At 38.3% G+C, this 14,037-nt stretch overlaps 1 protein-coding gene across 2 annotated transcripts in view; it reads left to right on the plus strand.

The window, feature by feature from the left end:
- Positions 1–14,037, plus strand: part of PDSS2 (decaprenyl diphosphate synthase subunit 2) — a 110,377-nt gene that overhangs the window by 29,301 nt on the left and 67,039 nt on the right. For both annotated transcript variants that reach the window (XM_015858767.3, XM_085543658.1), the window contains exon 2: positions 11,379–11,510. In XM_015858767.3, coding sequence (XP_015714253.2) covers positions 11,379–11,510 — 132 coding nt within the window. The remainder of the gene's footprint in view (positions 1–11,378; positions 11,511–14,037) is intronic.

A 14,037-nucleotide genomic window follows, 5' to 3' on the forward strand; every position in this document is an offset into this window, starting at 1 on the left:
ACCAAGTAGCTCTATTACAGAAACCCCATCTCTTTGTGTCATTATACTGTTCTGAAGTTGTGGTTTATCTTTTTAACGCAGTTAATGTGAGGGTTAGGTTGTCTCACCTCTTGCATGTGAAGCCTAGAATCCTTCTGAATGATACAAGCCCTGTTTTTGCCCTTCACTCTGTATTCTGCTCCACATTTTATTTTGCTTTTTAAAACTCAGCTGACTGTTTGGATCTTAAAAAAAATAAATAAATTTTAATTTGCTCAATTGAAATCTCTTGATTCAGAATTCTTGAAGGTTTTACCTTTGTACCTCCAGCTTGTTTGTTTGTTTTAGTTTTTTCTTACATGAATGTTTTCACATACAGCAAGAAGTGATGCTTAAAATCATAGAATGATTTGGATTGGAAGGGATCTTAAAGCCCACCCAGTCACACCCTTTCCTGTGCTCAGGGCTGCCCCCTACCAGCTCAGCTGCCCAGGGCCCCATCTAACCTGACCTTGAGTGCATTCAGGGGTGGGGTATTCACAGCTTCTCTGGGCAGCTGTGCCCACCCTTCACCGCCCTTTGAGCAAAGAATTTCCTACCAACAACTAACCTATATCTCCCTTCCTTTAGTTTGAAGCTATTCCCCCTTGACCTGCTACTATGTGACCTTGTCAGAAGTCTTTACTTGTCATTCATATAGGCCAACTATCTGATGTCTCCATTCCTGGACTCACTCCAGCAAGTCCAGGTCTTTCTTATGCTGTGAGCCCAGGAGCTGAATGCATGTGGGGTCACAATGAATGCAGTTCTGTTGATAATAAGGTCAAAATAATTTCTTCTTCTAGTCTCTGTCAGCTATAGAAATCTTAGATTTTTTAGAGTGCTTTTTTAAGGAGTTTAGAAAAAACATAAATAGCCAAGTAGCAGGCAGTAAAGTATAGAATGAATGTAAAAGCTTGTGCTCAATTTCAATGGTCTTTCTATCCAGGATCAGTGTACCTTTTCACTCTGAAACTGCTATTCAGATGCATTTTAATGAACATACCTTTTTTTTTAACTTCACTCAAGGCAGAATGGGATTACAAATTCCATTATTTTTTTCCTTCATAAGCATAGCACTCATTAAAATTGTAAGTTGTATGGCTATTGAATAAGAGAGTGATGCTCCAGCACTTAATATTTTTCTAGTAGATGCTGACTCTCATCCCAGTAGGCCTCTTCCTTCTTTCCAACAGTTGCACACTCTTTTGCATTCTCACTAGACCTTCAAAACACATGTGCCCTTGTTATTCAGCTTTATGGTTAATGCACATAAGTGGGTCAAATAGTAAATGTTTGCAGTGTAAATAAAAGCACAATGTCACTGGCTTTAGAAGAGCCCTCTGTAGACCAGCTAGTTCAGCATGCACCCTATGCTCAAAGCGCAGTCCCCTAGAACACGTTGCTCATGGTTGTGACCCATGGGATTTTGAGTTGGGGCAGCTTGTTCCGGTGTAAGATCACACTCAGAATTAGCAAGTAACAATTCTTACATGCAAATGACAGTTCTTTTCTTTCAGCTTCTTGTCCTTTCATTAAGCCACTGCTTAGTGGAGAAAACAAACAAAAGCAGCAAAAAATCATACTTTAAAAATTCTATTTATTTTTACCTGTTTTATGGGAACTTCCTGTGCAAGCCCTGATTGAAATTGGAGAATGGCATGAGTCTGCTTTACTTCAGTGGGATTTGGATCCATATTTTAAGAAGAATTTGTTTATAAGGTATTTTTAGTCTGGTTACAGGTAATACTTTGATCTAAAATGCTGGAGTTAGACTCCTGAAACGGTCAGTGCACCATAGGAGTTCTGTATCTCCCTTTTCCTGTTTGCTTGTTTGTTTTTTGCCCTGAGTTATGGCATGAGACAAGTTACACAGCCAAAACACAGGAGGAATAGGCTGAATGCAATGGCAAGTATCTCTGTTAGCATGCACTGCTGGTAGCTGCTGCTTCAGACTTTCCCAGAGAGGTACCAAATCAGATTCAGTACCCAGTCAAATTCTCTTGATACTTCCAGCCATCTGTAAAACAAAAACACTTTCACGTTGTATACTGTAGCTACAATCAGAGGATTAAGATGTAAAGAAATGTGATTCTTTGTATTCTACAAATCACCTGCCAGAATAACCTCTGCTTATTGAGACGTAAGGAAGGCAAGTTTACAATTTGCTGTCTTCTCTGAACAATTCCAAAGGTAATATAACAAGGACATAATTCTAAAGCACGCTTTACTACCAGTAGGTGTAAATACAGTGACACTTTTATTTCCTGTTCAAATTCATTATTTTAATCCCTGTCAGATACATATTTGTGGTAGTAACGTACCCTGCACGGCAAGTGCTGAGAAAACATTTATGGAAAGCTTTGCCAGAGAAGTCTGACTGTATAGACTACAGTGACTTTACTGTTGGGGCTCTTCATGTGTTTATGGAAAAAAAAGGCACTAGTTAAGCATGTCTGATTTGTAGATTTTGTTGCTCAAATACCCAAGTTACTTAATAACTCTAATACGTAAGATCGAGTAGCACAGCAGTTCTATTGATATGCTGGCAAAGAAGCAAACATGACCAGTCTTTACCATCTGTTTATAATGCTATATAAAGAAGACCTTACCAGTTGCCATGGAAACCAGCATTTCCAAAACCACAAGTGTTTGCTTAAATTCTCAAGCTTTCTAAAGTCTTGTCTTTTCTGCAGGAGAAAGAATAGGAAATCTCTAAAGTTCTCCAGTGATTTTTTTTTTCTCCTAACAATTGCTTTGCTGTAATATGCTTTCAGCATTTTTGCACCGTATCTTGTTTCACTACTTCATAAATTTAAGGAGCGCCATTTGTAACTTAATGACTTCATTTGATGCATTTAGCAATGATCCAGGAAAAGGAGGAAGATATTTGTCGTGCGTCGTGTTTATCTTTATCAAAGGAGTTTTTCCTGCTCACGTGAACAGTCCTCATTGTGGTATTGACAATGCGGGGTGATCCTACAGAATTTGAGTAAAGGTCAAGTTAAGAATTTTTATTATTTGATTAAAAATAACAATAATAATAATCAATGAACACAGTTGCCCACTGGGGTCTCACTGAAAAGTGACCCTCTGCAATGAGTAATCTAGAGAAAAAATGCAACTGAGATAATACCAGTAAGAGTTATGGCTTGGGTTTGTATTCTCCACTGTTGGCTTAAAGTTGTTTTTTAGTTAAAACTGAAAGAAGCCACTGAGAAGCCCTCAAGATGTGCTATTGGGAAGAATATACATTTAGTGCAGTATCTCAGAATATTTATATTTCTTCCCTTTTCTAACTGTGTGTACACGTTGCTGCCTTGCATTCTGTCCTAGCTCTCCGCTGTGGTTGAAGTTGTTTTTGTTGTTGTTCTGCTTCCTTTTGAGTTTATGAAAGGCTTTTACTGTGTATAAGCACTTAACTTCAGTAGGTAGTGACGAATGTAAAGCCTTTAGAAAAGGTGCCGCAGTCAGATTATTGGTGCCGGTTGGTTTTCAACCACTTAAAACAACTTCTGTTTCTTTTTATTTAAAAGGAAGATCTGTATTTAAAGGGTTCTTGGTGAATTTGGATTAAACTACTTGGACTGAGTGAAAAAATCTTCTCAAGCGCAGAGCTTGAATGTCGCGTTCCCTGCTACTGAAGGGCTGTCAGTGCTCTCAGAGATTACATATCTGTAATCCACCTAAATAATGCTGAAGATAAGTGAAGTTGTTTAGAAATATTGCTGAGCACAAAAGGTTATGAGAACTTTTAAGATCATTCTAAACATTCCCAACATTTTTGTCTTTTTCTATTTCATACTTCGGTAAAACACATTTATGAGCATTTTCGTTGGGAGATAATGGCCAGAAGCTGACCTATTTCATTGTTGCGTTTCCCTAGTAGAATTTATTTAATACAAAATACATCTTTATGACAGGCTTTACTGTTACAATATTGCCAAAGTGACACTGGGCCTCCAGAGGTGTCTGAAATCATTAGCCTTGTGAAGCTAATGATACTTCTGTCATTCAGAGAATTCTTCCAAAGTATTTATATTCCTTTCACTTAGCAGAATATTCTTGCATCTTTTCAGAAAGGTAGCCTTGTGCTTGAGTAGACTTGTTGATACTGGTTGGCAGTGGGGTGCTATACCTCCCACCGAGTTTAAATAAAGTAAATATTGACGGAGAACTCAGACACACAAAAAATTAGGCTTCTGTCTAAGTATTTGTGGTTAGAAAAATAGGGGTGCCAGACCTGTGAGTGACTGCTGGTCAGAGAAATTGCACTCAGACACTGACTGCTTTTTTTTTGGTATTAGCTTGCCTGTTATCCACATCACATTCCAAGATCAAGCCAAACGCTGACCAGGAAAACCAGCAAAGGTTGGCAGTTGGCTTAAAAATACTTCCCTCCTCCCCCTTCCCTATGGTGTCCTAATGTCAACCTTAAGGTAGTCCTTTTGCCCACCTCTAACACTCATGTGATGGGGGTAAGGTATCAGTATTATAACAAATTTGTAATTAAAACTTTTTCTGAGAAATCAATATCTTTGAGATTATGTGTGATTATATCTGCCTGATATTTTTACTGTAGGATCATTTTTTTTTCAGTGTAGGTTGTTTTCTGATCTCAAATGACCATGCAACTTGCAGCCAGTTCTATTGAAACCTTAGTTAACACAGTGCTATGTTTTTTCAACTCATGAAAAAATCTAGTTGTCCTCATCTGCTTACCTAGGAAAGCTCTGTCCTCTTGGTACTCAGCTGCTAAGAAATTTTGTGGAAAATTAGGAGCCCAGAACATCATGGTCACAATTCACGTAACTTCTGCCTTTGGGAAGCCCAGGGTTAACGGGTTGCCCAAGGAGGTTGTGGATGCCCCATCCCTGGAGGCATTCAAGGCCAGGCTGGATGTGGCTGTGGGCAGCCTGGTCTTGTGGTTGGCGGGCCTGTGTATGTGTGTGTGTGGGGGGGGGTTTGAAACTAGATGGTCATTGTTGCCCTTTTCAACCCAGGCTATTCTATGATTCTGAGCCCACTAAGTCATAGCGGTGGCTGGCAGACCGATACTTATGTTTGAATGAGGTTATAAAGGCTCCAAGAAGAAGAAATCTTTTAACAATTCAAATGCTGTTTCAATTTGTAGGAGCCGTAAATGTTCAAAGACAGTGAACTGCTGATTGTTTATCATCAAGTATCAGTATTTGCTTTGCACTTGCCCCCCAAACTTGTAACTTTTAAAATTAATTTATTTTGATGCCATTTGACTTTTGTGAGGCCTTGCCCACTTGAATCTCTACAAATTTATTTAAACTGTTGATTCCTAGAGTTTTCTAGAAGGTTCCATCATTTGTGATCATTGCTGTGTTTAGAAAGTTGTTGGAATTTTATTTCTGAAAGTACTACATTATATGGGGATATATACTGAAGCCAGAAGAAATTGGTGTAACAGTTCCAGAAAGAAATATAGAATATCCTGAGGTGGAAGTGACCAGCACAAATCATTAAGTCCAACTCCAGCTTAAACACCTACGTTTCCTGTAAGCTGTAATTCTAATGTATGTTGAATGTTCATCAGTCAGTTTCCCCATCTGTGACCAGGCTGCCCAGGGAAGTTGTGGGTGCCCCCATCAATGGAGGTTCTCAAGGGCAGGGTGGATGGGCCTTGAGCAGCTGAGCTGGGGGACTGGCAGCCCTGCCCACAGCAGGGGTTGGGACTGGGTGGGCTCTAGGGTCTCTTCCAACCTGAGCCATTCTGTGATAACTGTGCTCAAAAGATGTGGCGTGATAAGGCTGATGTACTTGTAATGTTTCATAGTTTTGTGCAGGTTGGAAGGGACCTTAGAGATCATCAAGTCCAGCCCCCGGGATTCGAGCCTCTGTGTAGCAGAGTGGCACTTCTACCACTTGCGCCACAGGGGGGGATTCGAACTCCGGGCCCCAGTGTTGCAAAGCGGCGTCTTTAACCACTGCGCCACCGGGGCACACGGTGTTTGAAGATATGTTGTTTAGAGGGTTATTTAACATACTTGAAACTTCATTAGGTGAAAATAAGCCATTATAGACTGCTGTTAACATAAACGAAATATATAATTGAATAGTGTATGCTTGTTTGAGTGTGGTCATATGATCAATCACATGATTCGAATAAGTGCATCTGTAATAAAGTGGTTTAGCATCAGTTAGGAAAATGAATATATCAGGAGAGTTTTCTCTTATTTACTTCTGACTAGTCATTAATAAAGCAAATTGAATAAAAGCCCTGAGGTTAGGTGAACTCTTACATTTCTAATAAAGTAGCCAGTGTTCTCACCACATAGTCCTGACATTTACTTGTAGCACTAGATATAGAATCATCAGTCATATTTAATTTTGAAAGTGTTTGTTTTTTAAATGTAGTTGTACCTGTACCCATGTGTATGTTCTGACGATCCTTCTGTCTTGAACAAAATCGGTGTAACTTTCCCTAAGTGTTACAGATTTAAACCGTGTTTATATATTGTCACATCTAAGATTGTCAAGCAGAATTGAGATGTTTCTTTTTCAGAACAGTTTTTATTTCAGCCTAAAACCAGCTTGTGTTTTTCAAAGACATTATCCCAGCTTTGTAAAGCTTTTTCGTCAGCATAATTGATTTTGGTTGTTACGCTCCTTTTCCAGTTCCTTTTTATTAGTGCTGTGTAAACAGGTTGATTTTTTCCCCCTCCTTTTGTTCAACATCTGTGTGGGGGAGGCTGAGGAATGGCTGCTCAACACCCAGAAGGAAATGTTTGACCAAACATTTCACAGCTCTCTTTGTGACCACTGTAAAATACCTTATCATATCTGTTTTAATTAGGTCTTTTTTTCCCCCTGCTTTCTTAGCAATTAAATTGGAACCATAAATTGGTGCTCCTGCATATAGATTTGATCTCTTATACATCCACATTTATTCAGTAGACTTCATAGTTGGCTGTGGCTTTTTTCCCCTCCCGTATTTCATCCACATCCACCTCTTCTTTAACAGTAACTATTTTCTGTGTTTCTTATAGTATAAATTCTTGGTATAATGTAATGAAAAAAATGGCAAGAACACGAGCTGTATTTGTCTGAGGACCTGCTAGAACGTAAATAACTTTAAATCTTCGCGGTATTTAATCAACATTGCTCAAAAGTAGGAGTGGAGCTTACAATCAGTGCTCTGTTTATTACTTATTTCTTTATATATAGAAACGTAAATTAATGCGGAAGTTAAGCCTGACACTTATTGGAGGCTAGTATTTCACCTGCAGAGTGTACTGAAATGGCTGCACATGTGGAAAAATACACAAAACATTAAGGGAAATGCTCATGTTTGCTTGATTTATTCTCTGCAGCAGACGGACTCTGGTAGTAGGAGGTGTAATTTGCAGCACATGAGCTATTAGCCAGTGTCATTGCTTGAGTGGGTGGTGTGAGTCTCGTGTCTGTATGGTGTCACACTGCGCATGTTTCAGAGCTGGGCTCTTCTCCCTTGTGCTTTCAGATGAAATTTTTTGTGAACAAGGCTCTGCTTAAAACTGTGAATCTGCGCTTTCAGACGGGTTATTCTGTCACATGGATAATATCTCAAGTAAATGCTCACTCCACACCTCCCCTGATATTCAGAACGTTTGGCAAAGCTGGATTGTTGTAGTGTTTGACTTACCCACTTTTTTTGACATGAGCTGCCCTAAAGATGTAATATGTTATTCGCAAGAAACCCCGTCTGTTACTCCATAGCAAACAAGCAAAATTACACTCTCGTTTCTTTTTGTTTTCTGTGGGTATGTTTTTGGGGGTGGGGGGCTACACTGTGCATGTACACGAACACTTGTGTTCAGCAGAGGTTTTCTAAAAGAATCTGAGCTTGAAGCATCTTTCTTTTTTTTTTCCTCTTGTGTGCACAATTTCACTTGGGTTGCTTTTAGTTCACTTTTTTCCCTGGAGGCACCTGTCTCCTGCCACATACCCATCAAGACTAATTGCACCATCTGGAAGACTTTTGTGTAGCTGTTACTTGTGCAGAATATCTCTTGGGAGCTTAATTCTGAATGTGAATGTGACCCCTGAAGCCATGTCAAGTAGCTGCAGTAGTTTCCAGCCTCTAAAGGATGATCACCGTAGGCTTTATTTGTTTCAAGTCTCATGCGGTTTGCTTTAGTACGGATATGTTACATGTCAGTAACACAGCTTCAGTCATGTTTTGAAGGGAATTAGGCTTTGAATGTGGGTCTGGTAATTCATAGAAAATTCTGTCTAAAATTGCATCCAAAACATATGGATTTGGATTTAGTCTATATGACGAGGTGTAGAAATGACAGACATGTTGCTCCTTACTATTACACTATGTCATTTTTATGTCCTGTTCTTCCCCCACCCACATCTGCAGTTCTCATTAATAACATCCTGCTAAAAATGCGAGGTGTTCTTTAGAGCATGGGTTGCAACCCCCCAGAACAGCTCTAAAACAATTGTTTTCCTTAGTGCTATGAATCTGTTCAAGTATTTTCAGTACAGGTAATTTTTTTCTTGTTCCTCACTTAAGCTTTATTAAGTTAAAAGCACTGCAGCACTTGGCACTTCCACCAGTGTCCCCCTGGGCAGTGCCTTGTTTAAAGGTTGGTGCTTTAAAGTCTTGTGGTGGTCTGGACAATTTTCTTCTTTCTGTAATAATGTGTCTGTTGGAAAACCATGGAGCACTGAGCGTGGAAAACCAAAGCATTCTGACTTAAAGCATCAGCAAAATTTGTTGTGTCTTATTACAAAAAACACAACGAAACAAAACTCTTTTCTCTTGGGATCCTGCATATATTATGTCAGGTTTTACCAATATATGTATGTGGATAATATATATATATATATATATATATATATATAAATGTAATTCTTATCCTGAAACCACTTCTTTTATTATTATTATTATTTATTTTTCCAATGATGGAATTGTAATAAGTGTTGAGGAAATATGAGGACTCTATTTGTTCTTAGCTGCATCAGCTGTGTAACTTGTTTGCTTGTAAGTACTGTGGTCAGCTGAAGCTCAAGCCAGAGAAGTACTTACACCACCACAAGCAATTGTGAATTCTGTCTACAGGATATATGTGTAATATATATTATTCATTATATGTATTTTTTCTGTTTTTTGTTTGTTTTTCTTGAGTCATTTAATGTTTGTTGTGGCTGTGACTTTGGAAATCTATAGAATTTTAAAAGTGTAACTGTTTTGGCTGTATTCTGTTAGTTATATATTTGAGTGTGGTAATTATAGCCATTCCTTTGTGTGCTTAAGGGGAATGAAGGTATGTAAGGTGAAAATTCGCAGGACAGTAATGGTAAGCAGCTTTCTCCTCCTCTTTAAAATGCCTCCCCATACATAGCCAGTAAGCAATGCAAAGTTGTACATTGCAGTACGGCTCTGTGTCTTAGGAACTGATCTGAGCCGGGTAAGCTTTCCTGGCTTTCAATGGTTGGGAAGCACTGCGTGAGTGGTTTACAAAGAGAAATCATTGTCTGCTCTGGGAAGCTGTACAGCATCTTCCTTTCAGCTGTTGTTACGCTGCTGTATTCAGGTTTTTTTTTAAAGGATCTTTGTGGATGAAAGAAATTGAGAGCCGATGGCTTCGATGTGGCATTTCCTCAGAAAGTTGAGTCTTGTGTTAAATACTGACTAATGTGCTGAATGTAGTCTTCCACAGAAATAATGATTACCCATCTTCTCCTAATTTACACAATCGTTTAGATTAGTTTGTGATTTGCTCTCATAAGGTAGCAAGGTAACGTGTTCTTAGAATCACAGAATGTCCCAAGGTGGAAGGGATCCACAGGGACCAGCTGCAGCCACCATCAGGCCTCCCCTTATCTCCTCTGCTCTGGGCTGAGCAAACCCGGGTTCTGCAGCCACACCTCATGCATCTTACCTGCTAGACTTTTCACCATCTTTACAGTTGTGTGAATTGCTATTTTCATGTTATTGCTTTGTTAAGAGGCTGACATCTGAAGTCTACCTGCATTGGTGCAGATAGACTGTGAATGTTTGGCATCCTCTTGGTTCTTAAAGCTCAGTTGAACTAAACTCTAGCTATCTCAAGCTTCTCTTGGAAGCCTTCCCTCACACCATGGCCGTGCATGGTGCTGCAGGCATGGCCGTGTAGGGCTGGGCTCACCCGCCACAAGCCACCTGAGACAGCTTGTTCTCCACTGAGCTTTTGGAGGCACGTAGTCTGCTCCATCACTGTGGGAATAGATATATTCCATTGACAATAGAAGTAGGGTGGTTATCTGCAGTAGCACGTGATCTTTTGTCATGGTCTTCCAGTTACTTAAAATATATATATATTTACAAGTCTGCATAAATAAGATAGTAATCTGAAGGTATGATTGTGTTATGAAGTGGTGTGAATGTAATAAAAAACCATCTTAATGGACCTTTAGCTTGCATGCAATGTTTTACTTATTCAACTGTACTTCCAAGATAGATATCCTAGCCTTTCTGTTAGCTGCTTTAAAGACTGGTATGGATTGATTTCCTTCAGTGATTAGGCCTAAAATTACACAGTGGGATGAAGTGACTTGGAGTTCTTAGTAATCCGTGATGTAATTCTTATATATTTAGCAAATATTTAAATTATATTGGAGGTAAGGGCTCTTTCTGGAAAGCAGTTCACAGATCTAATAGCATCTGGGATATATTATCTTTTCTTGTAGCTATTTAGCCTTATTGATGATCATAGGAAGTAGAAAGTAACTTTGACAAGGACAGAAAGAATATAATTTGAGACACTGGACGCTGTGGTCAAAAAGGAAAGCAAAGCTTGTTTCAAAATAAGCAGAATTCTGAAATGATACATGTAAGGGGTCATTTGGAATTGCTTTCAACAAATGTTTTTGGGAGCACACAGTACAGGCTTCCTTCTAACCCCAGATTTAAGGGTGCAGCATCTGAAGCAGTTCCTTTGTTTAGAACAGTCTGCCTCTACTTCAATTAGTTTCTATTATTTTGACTTGTATCTTACTGTTTCATCAGCGTCTACAAAGTCTATCCCTGAAATACTTGGATACTACTTTGATATACTCATTTTGTAACATCATATGAAGCTCAGGACGTGTGTTGCTTTTGGAAAAAAACAGCATTTAACCCTGAATTCTCGCTTTGCTCTGCAGTAGTAATATCTCATAGTGGGTTAGAGGTGAAGGATGACAAAAGTTTGTGGTTAATAATTACAGCTAATTTTCATGCAAATGTGAATATTAAAGACTTAGAGAAATGATGGGAGCTCAAGGTCTGAGTCTTTCTGTTTTGTTATAAGCAGAGAAAATAGACTGTAAATAATACACTTTTAAAAAATTCTTTTTCTTTTTTCTTTTTTTTGCAGGGGTTTTGTGTATGATAGTCGAAATAATTTACAGATGCGAGGTTTGGTCGTATTGCTTATTTCCAAAGCTGCTGGACCCAGCACAACAGATCTCTCTTTCCAGCACAACATGGTCAGTGGGATTTATTCCAGGTACGTGGCAACTTTCTTTAGTGATGCATACATGGATGCATTTGATTGGCAAAGTCATGGTGATATCAGAGCATCCTAGTGCTCAGCTGTTAAGGAAAAATCAATACTTGCCTAATTACAGATCCTTATTCCACAGGATTATTATAAGCTTTACACAGTGAAAACCATTTCCTACCAGTTGCGTAGCTCGTATAATATCCATGCCTAAGTCTTAATTGGTGTTTCTGGTACAGTTAAGTCAAAAAGATTTTAATCACATTAGGTATCAGAAAGTTTATGTTAGAGGTACTCAGAATCAAATATGTACATACACTAATTGAGTGGGATTTTTCTGCATTACTCAGATGTAATTTAGGTACACTTACTTACTAGAAGTGTCAGAGTCAGATTGACAGTCGTGTGGAATAACAGTTTGTTTCACTGAGCAAATCATTTTCACTACAGCCACTTTGGAGGATATTTTCCCTTGACACTATAGTGTAGAATGAAGTTCCTTACCTCCCACATGTGAGCTGAATTACTGAGTCTGTCACTAAGGTACCTCAGGATCTCACTGGTGTATAATCTGTCTTCATCCAGTTCCTAAATATATTTTTAAGTATTTAAAGTAAATTATTTAATACTAGTAACAGCAGTAATTAGAAATAGCGGTTGTTTTTCTTTGCGTGTATGTGTGTTTGACAGGTAATTGTTCCTCCAAAATAATAAGTGATGTTAAAAAGTTCTGGTTGGAAAAACTGTAAAATTAAAATTTTTGAAGTCCTTTTGAAGACTTGAGTGCCAATGGGTGAGGGAACTCTGTCGTATCTTCAGCTATTTCTACCTCTGACCTCTGCAGAGTATTAAAGGAAGATACACAAACTTAGTGACAGGTTTGTATCCTAATTCTTTATATAAGGGCACAACAAATTATGTCCTTAAAATACATATAAAATCTTAAAGCAACAGAATAAAGAAGGAAAATAAACATGAATAGGGAAGGACAGAAATGACATTAAGTAAGAAAAAAGACAGATATAGGAGGCTTGTTAAGGAGGGGCTGTGATAGCTGTTTAATTCTATTCTTGTTTGGTTTTACCCTTAATGTCCCCTTAGGGTTGTAATGTTTTTATATTTATATGCAAATGATGCTGTATGAGGGCATAATTCTATTTAGTTAATTATGGTACAGAAAGTATTTTAGTTGATTTTGTAAATGATTTTGAAAGTTTTCATTAAGCGTGTCTCATAAAAGGAGAGAAAAAGCATTATGTTTTCATAACCAACTTTTTGAGTATGATGATTCTGACTGTGGAGGTAACTTGTGAGCATTTAAAGCTGCCACTGGGAAGGTGACTATTGGAAGTATTCAGTGAGGAGCAAATAAGACCTTGAATTAATAATGAGCCAGTTGGTGTAAATGGACATCACTGGAGCTATGCCAGTTCAACCAGCTGAAAATCTAGCCTAATAATCTAAGTTTGAGCAAGTCAATAGCCATTATAATACCTAGTTTAGAGTTACCAAGGTATTCCAGAAATGAAGCAGCTTTGAATACGTCCGCACTGGTTCACTTAAGGTTCATTACTGTCTATGAGAGTGATAACTATGGAGTCATTAATTTAAATGAATTTTCAGTGGCAATTTGAATCTGTATGGTGGAGTAAATACGAGCAAACTGATGCACGCTAGCAGAGTGGCAGTGCTTTATTTCATTTTGTGCCATAGTGAGCCAGGTTTGCCTTCCTCTGAAATCACTCTGGGCTTTGTCTTTGACTTGGAACTGGTTGGTTGGTTGTTTTTTTTGTTTTTCCCCTCCCCTTTCTTTTTAATGATTTTATGACTCTGTACATTTCCAAATGCACTCTTCAATCCTGTCTTGTTTCTCATTTTGATTTCTGTACTATATAAAGCAAAGAGAAGTGGCAGCTTGTAAAATCATGAACTTAAAGGGCTTTTGCAATTGTTTTATGTATTACAAATAATGTTTTATAAACTGCTTTTCGAATAAGTACCAAAGGACTTTTTCCCTTAGTACGTTTTTGTCTGCTGTCCTGGTTACAGAGTAGTTATATACGGTTTGTGTATTAGAGTCGTATAACAAAGGCAAAGTATATTCCTCAGTGATATGCAATGAAGAAACGTGCTTGATCCTTTAATGCTTATGTACTGCTCCAGCTTTGAAAGTATTTTTTGGAAATTGATTCTTACAGTTTCATCTCCGCTGTAAACTATACAGCTCTTTCTGTTACCATGCCATGTAATTACTTCATCTTTACGTATAATATTTTGCTGGAAATATTATTTCTGGCGCTGTAACCAGCATCTTCATTGCCTGATACTTACATGTTGTGAACATTGCATTGTGGACTATTAGTTGGGATATGGCTTGCATGATTTTAGGGTACTTAATAGGGACTAATTGCATTTCTGAAATCTGAGCATGAGTTAAGTTCTAGTACTTGTCAGTGATTGCAACAGTCCAGTCTTTTTCTTTTCCCTACAGTTTATGTTGGAATGAGCTCCTCTGCTCTCTTCAAATCTTCTG

The sequence above is a fragment of the Coturnix japonica genome, chromosome 3 (genome assembly GCF_054131305.1).
Source record: "Coturnix japonica strain WE chromosome 3, WE-NBRP24, whole genome shotgun sequence".
In the NCBI taxonomy this organism is placed as follows: domain Eukaryota; kingdom Metazoa; phylum Chordata; class Aves; order Galliformes; family Phasianidae; genus Coturnix; species Coturnix japonica.